The sequence below is a fragment of the Euprymna scolopes genome, chromosome 29 (assembly GCF_053919585.1).
Source record: "Euprymna scolopes isolate OS-2025 chromosome 29, ASM5391958v1, whole genome shotgun sequence".
Lineage (NCBI taxonomy): Eukaryota > Metazoa > Mollusca > Cephalopoda > Sepiida > Sepiolidae > Euprymna > Euprymna scolopes.
In genome coordinates, this window is record NC_136510.1 from 115,032,067 (window position 1) to 115,044,381 (window position 12,315).

A 12,315-nucleotide genomic window follows, 5' to 3' on the forward strand; every position below is an offset into this window, starting at 1 on the left:
ATAATATCAATTATTACTCAACAATTTTTATTAAAATAATTATATTAAAAATAGACTAATAAAATAACAATGCAATTTGAAAGCCTCTATGATCCATTCGGGTGCAATACCAAATAGGAGACTTTACTTTTAGAATGTCCCCTTTTCGGTCTGATGAAGTGGTTGGTTCTCTCTTAATTGAGACTAGCCGGGGGGGGGGGCGTACCCGGCGATGCCCGGGTGTCTTGAGGTAAATCAAAACTCCGGGGGGGGAGGGGTAAATAAAAAAAAATGTTTTGGTAGGTGAGTATGAGAATCAAACCCGTACCCTTGAGTTGAAAATTAATGTGTGGAAAAAAAAAAAAACAGGCGATGTTAACCATTAGGCCACAGCGACATACAACATACACAGGTTTGAATTTATTTATTTAACTATAAAAACAGGCGTGCACAATAAAAGTTAACTCTGCTGCTTCCATTTGACCTAATTAAGAAGGTCAAATAGAAGTCACGCAGCGTTTGGGTTTGTTTACCCAAATTTGACTGTTTTTTTTCCCCCCACAGATGTTGGGGAGGGGGAAAGCAGCTCCCAATTGTCCAGATTGAATAGCAACTGTCTGATATACAAGATTGATCAAAGCTGATTGATTCTGGATGTTTACTGGCGCGATGCCGAGAACTTTGTTAACTTTGAATTAGTTTCGCTTTTTATACGAAAAAGCCCAATAAACACGCGAGAGGCCAAAATAGCAATAATTTTGTAAAAGTCGATGTAAATAAATCTATATGCTACGTGCTTTCCTAAATCCTAGATATTATTATATAGGACCTGTATAAACAGTTGTAAGTGATCGTAACGAACCCGGGAGCGCGTGCGAAAGAAGCCTTTGCGAGACATACACAAAATGGTCACACACATTTTGCCTTTTATATATATAGATTAGGGAGAAAACCCCAGCAAAGTGCTCGATTATAAAGAAAATATCAAATTAGGATCATAATATCAATTTATATATGTAGTACAGAAGATCAGAACAACATCAGTACTATGCATTTCAAATTCAAAACAAAGGTGACCCATATCTGGTCACCTATGTTGGACTTTCTTCCGAGTAAACAGATATTGGTCCACTTTGTTTTGGATTTGAAATTGACGGTATTGATGTTGTCTGATATTCGGTTAAACACACATGTACAGAAAGGCGCACGTATGGAAGCGGTACCGCTTTTCTCTCTCTTTTTTTATTTTCATCCTTTTTTACAATGTTTTCAGCGGATTATTATTGAATGAACACTAGTCTACCAGATAATCAAAAGTCAATATATAAATATTTGTAGGGGGGGGGGTGCTCAGTTTCTAATGTAACGTTTTAGCAAATCGATCACCCATTTTAGAACCAGACCAAATTTCACAAATTTAGCCTTTTTTTAAAATGCAGTTTGGTCTTCGAAAATTTTTTTGGCCTTTTTTAGAATTTAGCTTCTAATTTGCCTCATAGATACAGCTTTACAATATGCTCAATACGAAAGATTAATTGCATAGAACAAGTTGTGTTTATGTGGGTATGCCATGTTCATTCAGAAATATTCAAAAGCAAAAATTGATAAACTTTGCTGGAGATGTTGTAAATGTAAAAAAAAGACTTATCTTTAAACGTACATTTTTAGGGGTATTCGGGTCTGTATTGTGTATTGTTTTCCCTGGTCGCCATGTTTGTTTTCGCGCACGTGCAAACAAACATGGTGATTAGTGAAAACAGTACAGATGTAAGAAATTATGCAGAAATAAGCAGGCTCTTTATTGGACGGTTTGTCCGCCCACGAATTTGTTTAAACCAATCAGATTGTATGTTATTACTAACTGCTGAGGATGTTCTTGGCGCCAAAATTAGCCTTTCAGATCGCCAGAATTCAACAAGACGCAGGCTTGAATGGACATCAAATTCTCACTCATGGCTCGAAGCCTCAAAATTACCTATCAGACGTTTTAATGCCCAAATGTGGAGCAAAATTTTATTATCATTTGCAAACACCAATGTCCTTATGTTTCGCGAATTATTATATTTTTGCACATTGTTGTGCTCTGTGAATTAAATGACTTTATTCTTTAGTATATAACGTCTGTCAAAGACGAAATTAAGGTCTACTGTTTGACCTGTCGTTTGCCCGCCATTGGACTGAATCTACAGAGGACTCCGAGAGGCTACCCGACTTGCAGCATCCATCTTGGAAGATATCTCTCAACTCTTCAACCTGCACAGTTCTTCATCAGCGGAGTTTTGAATCCAGTATTTATCGAAGATGAACTATTATCCCTCCAGGGACGTTACCAGCCCATCATGGCTTGCAGCTGAAGATGATGCATCTTTTTCATTATGGATCTTTTTGCTTTAATAAAATTTACGTTGAAGTTTAAAAGGTGAGCCTGTTGTAATTCTGTTTGGTTTTCTTCCATTCTACCAGGGGCGAAACCTATGTGAGGATTTCCTCACACGGAATACAGACCTGAATACCCCTAAAAATCAACTTTTGAAAGTTAAGTCTTTAGTTGGTACTCTAGCGTACATTAATTTTCCCTTAGATTGTAAATGTCGGGCGACACAACTTAAAGAATGCGTATTTAAAAAGAAGAAAAAATTTGTCAGGGGCAAAACCTTTGTAAATGTCGGGTGACGAAACTTGAAGATAATCATAAAAATTTATATGAAATTATAATCCAAGAAAGCAAAACTCAAAAGGTCAAACTACTTAAAAAAGGCTAAATTTGCTCTAAAATTGTCGAGTGGTTCTAAGATGGGTGATCAATTTACTACAACGTTGCATTAGAAACTGAACACCGCCAATAAATATTTAAATATTGACTTATTTTTTATTTATTCATTTATTTCATAATCTGGTAGACTAGTGTCCATTCGATCATAATCCACTGAAAAAAAAAATTGAAAAGAATACAGAAAGCTTCTAGATGTGCACTCTCTCTCTTTCACACACACACACACATATATATATTAGTAATTTATAAAAAATTACTATGGCAATTGAGCTACACATAATATTCCGCGTTTCATTCAGGTTTAAGCCTGACAAATTCATCACGAGAATGAAACGCAGAATATTCTGTGTAGCTTAAGTGCAATATATATTTTTTATAAATTACTACCTAGTTCTACCTGTGTATTGAGCACTGTTGAAGTAAATACTTTAAGTTTAGGCATAAAATTATACTTTCATTTATTAATTTATGTGATTAAATGAAGTAGTCATATATATATATATATATATATATATATGTATATAACTTATTTTATTTTCACAATGGTATTGAAAAAAGAAAATTTTATAATATATTAATTTTTACCACACACAAAAAAATCAGAAAACTACTATTTTGCCGGGTACTTTTTCATGTCATATTAATAATGGCCTCAAAGTGCTGACATAACATTCAGCGACCATAAAGTGGTTGCGAAGTTTCAATAGAAAATAAAAAATAAAATAAGTGCGTGTGCGCGTATGTGTGTATGTGTCCTCTTTCAGCCAAGTTTTTCAGGATGTTCATCACAGGTAATTGCCTAAAAAATAGAATCTTTTTATAAGGTTGGGGTGGTCGGCTTAGGATATTAATGCAGAATTACGAGATATAAAAAATAAAAATAATTGTGTTAGACAACCAATTTTGATGAAATTTTCAGTAATTATCAAATAATAATCGCGAAATATAATGAACTCATTATTTTTTATTTAAATCTTAGTGAAAATGTATTATTTTGTTTAAACAAAAAATACCTTTACTAAAGTTATGGTTTTCAGTAGTAAATAAAAAACGCAAGAATTTATTTTTGCCTTTTTTAAGTAAATAAAGCATCGTAATTTGTAACAATGAAATAAAAATACAATAATTTTTACAGGAACATTACGAAAAAAGCCCCTGAAGTCCGTATTAATGAATTAGAATATAACTCGAAGAAAAATTAATTTCTCGAACTACCAATATTATCATTGAATTAAGCATTGTTTATTTAATATTTTCATATAAAAAAAAATATAATTGCAAAAATTATTTCTGCTTTTTTTACGCTTACCTTTTTAACGTAATCTTTACATGTAAGATTCTAATATTTCCATTGCACGCAAGAACGTATAATTATCAGCGTAAAATAATGTTCATATAATCTTGGAAAATAAAGTAAAAAAAACAATAAATTTAAAAACAGGAACATAGTAAAATAATTTAATTAAAAAATGGCAAAAATTATACGAACGTTTCATGTCGGTAAATACGGATGCGCAGAGTTGAAAAGAAAGCCAGCCTGTTTTGCCCACCCTCCTCCTCTTTTCAACTACCCGCCTGTTTGTGTTTATCAACTTTAAATTTCACGTAAACATTATCATAAATTTTAACATAAGTCTGTATTTTTTTTAGTGTGTATTTTTTTCAATGATTATAAATTGTTTTCTTAACCAATTGTAATTCTGTATTAATATTAATAAATAATGGTGCTAACTTTTCTTTTTTCAAAGAATAAACTGTCAGTAGTATAATTAATGAATTTTATTAACTTTTATGCATTTTTAAATGAAGGAAGGAGGATATTCGACTAAAGAAAAACCCCAAAAAGTCGCTCGGGATGTCGGAATAATGTTAAATAAAGACATAAATTATGTCTAATTTGTCCTCCCATACATATTTGAATTTTTGCCGCCAGAGTTTTTTTTGGATGCGATGAACAGGTCTCGTTCCTACCAGTGATACATTTTTGGATAATTATTTATTTTTTTTGCAAAAGTACATTTATTGTATTAATTCATTATCTTAAGATTGTAACTTAATATTTAACTTGGAAATAATTCCAGAAAACCTATATTTTTCTTGCCAGAAAAATGTAAACACGATTTTTGTCATAATGAAATGAATGTTTACGTGAAATCTAGGGTTTTTCAGATTTGAGATAAAATTATTCCATGTATTTTTTGTTTTATTTCACACTTTTTTTTTCTTTGAGAAATTAACTTTAAACTATAATCTTTCAAATACAATAAAAAAGTACTCGAAAATTAAAATTATTATGATTAACCGGCGTTAAAAACCATACCCCCCTAAGCAGCCATTAATTGCCCGTACCTATTTATTGTATAAAAATTTATGAAAATATAATTGGACAAACATTTATTGAAAAGTTTGCGTAAAAAATATAATTTTAATAAAACAATTGTGGGCACTTGTACAGTTTAATCAAGACATTAAAAAGAAATGAAAATATCGAAAAAGGTCATATTGTACGTATCCGTTTTGAACTGAAGATCTCCCCCCCCCCCAAAAAAAAAATTTCACTTAATTTGATCGAGTAGTTTTTTTTTTTTTTACAGCGGAAAAACACGTTTTTATGAGAGCGCGTTGAAGGCAGACATTAAAAAAAAAATTTTGTTTGAATTTTATAAATGCCACGGGGAGATAACTCCAGTTAAAGCGCCGACACTCCCTCCCCATCTTTAATATCAGCTTTTCTTCCTAAAAATCGAACCTTTTGCTCAGTATCATAAATTGTTTTTTCGCTGTGCTGTAAAATAAAAACTACTTGGTGAAATTCCGTGAAAATATTTTTTTGAGATCTTCATTCCATAACGGATACGTACAATTTAAACTTTTTTTTTTTTTTTTTACATTTTCAGTTTTTAATGTCTTCATTAAACTGTACAAGTGCCAAAAATAAATTTGTTTTTCCTTATTTTAGTTAATCAGTCAGCGTCAGGATGATTAAAACTTTTTTTTAAAGGAGATTTTGAAGTATTTAAACCGAAACCGTCAATTTCTGGCTACGATTAAAGTTTAATTTTTATTTATTTATTTTACTATTATGTAGTTTCATTTATCAAGGTATAATTTGAAGCACATAATAATTAACACAAAACAACGAAAATAGAAAACATTTTTGAAGGAGATTTTGAAGGGTACTTAAACCGTCAATTTCTAGCTATGATTAAAGTTTAATTTAATTTTTTTATTTACTTATTTTTTACTAGTTTCATTTTGCAAGGTATTAGTTGGGGCGCATAAATTATGCGCCGCATAATAATTAATAATTTTTACGTAAACCGTCAATATAATTTTTGAAACGAAAATTTAAAAAAAAATAAGAAATTTGTTTTTCTTTAGTTTAGGTAATTAGTCATTTCTGTCTATGATTAAAGTTTTGGTAAATATAGGGATACCGGACCACTCTATTTTTTTTTTAGGGGTAATCGAAGTCACTGACAACCAATCTGATAATCAAACCCCAAATTAACCCCTGAACCCACGAACTACTTTCCGCCATTTTACAGCTTTCATTTACGCTACGCGCGAGCGCGCGGCAACATAACCGTATCACGTATCAAACTGCCCTTTCACATGGCGTACGAATCTTTTGTGGAGCATTTAAAATTATATGAAAAAGAAGAAAAGCATTCCAAGTGTTGGGGGGGGGGTAATGTCGAGACTTTTTTTTCCTCATTGACGGACAATTCTAAATTCCAAGAAAACAAAATTAAAAAAAATATATATATATTACAGTACTTTTGGGGGCGGGATTTTTTTTTCTTTGTCTTACGTAGTTTTAATGCATTATTGCATTTTAAACAAAATTTACACGAGTGGTTTAAGCACCAAACATTTTCATGTTTTTCGAGTTTTTTTTTTTTTTAATTTACATGCATACCCCAACACCACCCTTGCCCCCTCGCCTCCTCCACCAATGAAAACAGCAAAATCTCCTAAAAGAAAATGTTAAAATGTATTCTAATCGGTAAATTAAAAAAAATAAAAAACGAAAAACATAAAAATGTTTGGTGCTTACTGCTTAAACCACTCGTTAAAATTTTGTTTAAAATGCAATAATGCATTAAAACTTTAAATATTCCACAAAAGATTCGTACGTCATGTGAAAAGGCAGTTTGATATGTGAAGGCATATTCAACAACCGTCGTTTATGTTAGCGCGCGCTCGCGCGTGCCATAAGTGGAAGCTGTAAATGGCGGGAAGTAGTTCGTGGGTTCAGGAGGTAATACCATGCAAACTGTAAATTTGCCCCGGGTTTGATTATCAGATTCGTTGTCAGCGACCTCGATTACCCCTAAAAAAACAAATTAGAGTGGTCGGTGTTCTGTTGTAACGTATCCCTATATTTACCTTATTTTTTTTTCCGTGTAATCATTTTTTCTTTTTCCTAACATTGTTTCATTGTTCTACTGATTATTTCAGCGTCCCAAATTATATCTGGAAAAATACGCTTAATTTTGCTATGTCTATGCTGATTATCCCCCTAACCCTAACCCAACACAAGGAATAATGCATAATGACATATTATATCAACAAAATTATTTTTGTATATCTCTTCTATCGCCGATAAGGACTGAAATGCTGAATAAACAATATTAACAGCAGGGACAAACTATTGAACTGAAGAACATTTTATTTTATTTGAGTTTTTTAAATTTATTTTAAAAATAAACGATTGAGCAATCAATCGCTTAAAATTAAACGTATATTGTTTGTCTTGTTCTTTCCTGCCACCATACGCCTAACAAAACAATATGACGGCCTTGAGATGGAGGGATCGAATTTCGCCCACATTTAAAAACGACGGCGACTCGTTATAAGAAGACGAACTTCACGATGAAAAGAATGGCGCGTTTTTTTTTTTTTCTTTTGTTTTTGAGAAAAAAAAAATTAAAATCACATTACCTGATGTCTATAAAGAAAGAGAACACTGACGACAATGACGATGACCACCAAATAACTAGTCGCTGGATTTTGTTGGATTTTCAAAACAAATATTTCCATCCAATATTGAATCCGTTCCACCCCTTTTACAATGCAATCAAAAAACATGGTTGGTTTTGAAGAGAAAACTTCTGTTTTTGAAGGAAAAATAAACACAGTTTTCTTTTGGGTTTTTAGTCGAAAATTAATTATAACTTTTTGTTAGAACTGTTTTTTAGCATATAAACGAAAAGCAACGAAACAAAAAGTTGAAAAACTAAAGGAAAACTAAAATTACTTTCACTTTATTCAAAATGAAACGGACCATAAAAGATTTCCTGTTTTGTTAAAAAAAAAAAAAAAAAATCAAAACGGGGGGTGGGTGGGTGAAAGAACCCCCCCCCCCCAAAAAAAAATATATTAAAACTAGTGATGTTAAGTTTTAGGAGTTCTTTTACAATCTACAGAGGCACGAAAAAGTCTTCTACTTATATTGTTAGAAATCTACCCAATATATCTCACGCCCACGGTATTTGGTGGGTTCCTAACGGTTTTTTGTGGTGCCCGGAAAACTCGTCCCTTTTCGCTAGGTAGGAAAACTCGTCCCTTATTGAATAAATATCACTTGCATTTTATGACCGTTCTTGAAGGAGATATTTAAAAAAAAAAAACATTTTTAATTGTTTACTGTTGTTTTTAAAAAAAATAAAGTCGATTTTCTAAGTGTCCGTTTTCTACCTAACTAAGTTGTTAGTGGTTTTATGGCGGTTACCATAATGTAATTCTTGTTGGGTAGGTCACCATTTCGGCGGATCCCCCTTTTGGGGAGTCGTCGAAATTAATAAGACGGGAGTAGAAATCGACTTGGGAATAATAATAAAGAAACACAGGAACTTCCAAACGAAACGGTTTTATATTCATTTCAGCGTACGAGTGGCATGCCGCATCGGGTTATAGAAAGTTCGTGATTTTCATTTTTGTCCCCTGACTCTGGAAGCACTTGCGTCTCCGTCTTTTTACTTCCAACACTTTTTGTATCTCTCTTTTTGTCTTATCTGTTATCCGTCCTGATTGGTTACAACCTCTGGTCACATTTTTGAGGAAAGGAGAAAGGCGGGAAGGAAGGGGAAAGGAAAGAGTAGAGAGAAAGAGACATGTAATGGAGGAATAGTAGTCTTGGCTTCACTACAGTTTAGTTTCACTTATTTTAAAGCATTTATTCTGTTCAAAAACGAAACTACAGACTGCATAATATTTTTTAAAAATATTTCTACTTATCTAAAAGGGCAAAATCGATTTTTCTACCTAGCTGGCCAAGTTGTTAGTGGTGTAATCTATTTTGAAGCGTTTATTCAGTAAAAAAAAAAAAAAGAAAAAAAGTAGCCTCGAGTGTTACATGAGGACGAGAAATAATGTCCGACATGTGAGTGTCACATCTTAGGGGTCTTGATAATCACTAAAAACTAGAAAATTAAAGACAATACTGAGGGAGATTTGGTTTTAGAAAGAGCCCCTACCCTCCAAAAGAAAATAAATTTTAATATTTTTTAAATATAATTTTGAGAGAAAGGTGGGGTAAAAAGTATATCTCCCTCCGAAAACAAAACGATAAAAAACAACAAAAAATGAAATTAAAAAGATTCTTGAGAAACGATAGCAGAGTTTTCGATAAAATAGATTAATAAATTTCTTTATTGATCACTTTTTCTCATAATGATTGATTCAACAATTTTGAAGTAAAAATAAAAAATCTTAAAAATGAGTTAACAAGAACTTTTTAACACAATTTCCAAAAATATTCAATTCAAACTAAAGTGAATACAAAGTTTTATTGTATAAAAAAACACGTTTTATGGGGTTATGATTAAAAACATCTGCCACTTCAATGGGTCTAACTTTACTGTAATTTTCTGTAACTTTACTGTAATACATTATTTTTGTAACATTTTGCAAAAGGTCCATTTGTCGGGGAATATGGCCAAATAACACTGGTTAAGATATACACAGGAGAGTTTCTTTCCTTGTGGCACACAGTGAGTCACAGCCTTGACAAGGGAAGGTGGTACGTTTTTATCTCCCGTGCGAACTATGCCCCCTTGAGAGATAGAGTAGAACTCTAACTACTTCTAAAATGAGTACCAAATTATTGTTGTATTATATTGTGATGTTACTTTATTCTTTACATTTGTCAATTCTTAATAAATGTGTATTTATGTACTTGTGAACTATTTGCATTTTTAAGTACTTTTAGTTTCAGTACTTCAATCAACTATGAGACCCCTAATACTTACAACATTGGTGACTGTCTAATGACTTAGAACACGTGTAAGATGCATATAGTTTAAATTAATAATATAGGGAAAACATAAATTCAAAATTTATTCCTTCCTTTAAAAATATTCTTGACACGAATTCGATAGTCAAAGTAGTTGGAAATAATAGTAAAATTAAAGTAGAAACATGTAAATTTATTAAAAAAATGTTTTCATATAAATAAATAAGTAAATAAATAAAAACTGGTTACGTTTTTGCGACAGATTTATGTTTTGAAATGTGTTATTTATCATTTACTGTATATGTTTTTCTCATCAAAATGTCTTTTCAATATGGCGACCTGCTTTCTTTACTAACTTGCACTTGGCGCCTGCCTCGTGATTGGCTGAAGTAAACAGTTACGTCACACGCTGCCTGCTTCTCTTTCCATGTATCAGCAATAGCTACTACTATATAGTGTGGGAATTCAGCCAACCGCCCACTCGCTGTAGATAAATAAAAAATAAATAACAAAAAATAATCATAAACAAATATGAAATGGCGTCGCCTACATTCAGTTTAAATCCGATTGATGTACGAAACGACCGTGTATTTCATGTAGCTAGATCTATATTTCTATTATATAGAAAGCGATATCCGGGCAGGCAAATAAGTTTTGTCGCATGGCAGCTGTCTTACCTCAGGACGTTATCGCCTCCTCCCATGGAAAAACCATATGACATCCTTCAGCAAAGAGTTACAATGGCAGTGATAGTTTCCATGCACAGGCGGATTTCACAGTTATTGGAGCAGAAAACCCTGGGGGATAGCATGCTGTCACAGTTTTTAAAATGCCTGCAGAAGTTGGCTGGTGTTCAGACGTCAGAGAAGAATTAGCTGCTATCAAAACTAATGGAGGGGCAGAAGAGATTAGAAGCTTGCACAAATAAAATGGCAGAAAACATTTCAAGGCTTACCTTAAAAGGGAAGCAAACGTGTGCTGGAAGCACAAAAGGTTTCAGGAGAAAACAAATTCCTGTATCCAACCGTGTAGCTATGAGTCTGGGAAATGCTTAAACCAACAGACTGCAGCATCAACTGTTGTGCATTATACTCTTGCCACCTAAAGAGTGTGGTAAATAAAAACTCGGGAACATCTATTTTAGTGGATAGCAAACGACAGGTGTCTCTCATTCTCGCAACTGGAGCTGACAAGAAATCTCCTCCCTGTAAGTTCACATTACAAGTCGGGCTTGCATAGAGCATTTACCCACATTTTTATAGTGGCTGATGTAGACAGTGCTATCTTAGGTATTCATTTGTTGCAAGCGTTTGGCTTCGTTGTTGATATAACAAGCCAGTGTTTATTAGATCCAGTAGCACATCTTACAGCATGTGGTGTAGTCAGGGCTGGTGCTCCATTATGTTGAGCAGTGGTGCATGCAAATCAGGACAATGATTTCCTGAATCTCTTGAAGGAATGCGATTGAATGTCAGTACCCTTTTGCCACACTCCATCACACACACAGTATTGAAATGAAAGATCCACCTGTCCATCACAAAACTAGGCACTTAGCACAGGAAAGATAGCAGCTGCTAAGGCTGAATTTCAGAAAATGATAATTTTAGGCATAGTTTGGCCTCAGTGAGCAATTGGGCTTCGCCTCTCCATTTAGTCAGCAAAGACCCTAATACAATGCGTGCATGTGGAGACTACAGAGCACTGAATGCTGTTACTAAACCGGGTAAGTACCCAGTACCACACATCCAGGACATAACAGCAATGGCTCAAAATAATGGTTTCCTTACAAAATTGGACTTAACCAGAGCATATTACCAAATGCCAGTGGAGCCCGAACACATTCCAAAAACAGCTATCATCACACCATTGGGAATGTTCAAGTTTTTGTGAATTCGTTTTGGACTGCGAAATGCAGCACAAACATTTCAATGGTTCATAGATCAAGTATTGTTGGATTTGACATTCATCTGTGCATATATAGACAATGTACTCATTGCTAGCCAAAATAGACAGATGCACATCAATCACGTGCAACAAGTATTCGAACGCCTGAAGCAGTATGAGGTAGTCCTAAATCCATTAAAATGTGTGATCTGAAGTCACATTTGGACTTGGTCAAATTAAATGTTAAAAATACATGGCCAAATATAGCTTATTTCCTATCCAGACCTTTGTACTTAATTTTAAAGTATCATTAAATTTTTTTTTAACTTCGCTATGCAAATCTATAAAGTGATGTAAAAAATTGGAATTATTTGAAATTTAGGTACTTATATTATATTTTTGCATGTTTTATAATCAACCAAGCTTCTCTCTTTACATC

General features: G+C 33.1%; 1 protein-coding gene across 4 annotated transcripts in view; it reads right to left on the bottom strand.

Annotated features, from left to right (window-relative positions):
• Positions 1–12,315, bottom strand: part of LOC145252837 (opioid growth factor receptor-like protein 1) — a 90,230-nt gene that overhangs the window by 60,621 nt on the left and 17,294 nt on the right. The window contains exon 1 of one of the 4 annotated variants that reach the window (XM_080112810.1): positions 7,700–8,180. The exons of 2 other annotated variants lie outside the window; for them this stretch is intronic. In XM_080112810.1, the coding sequence (XP_079968936.1) occupies positions 7,700–7,846 (147 nt within the window). In that variant the 5' untranslated portion in view covers positions 7,847–8,180. Of the gene's footprint in view, positions 1–7,699; positions 8,181–12,315 lie in introns of those variants that run through there. One more of the 4 variants, XM_080112812.1, reaches the window with a different exon arrangement.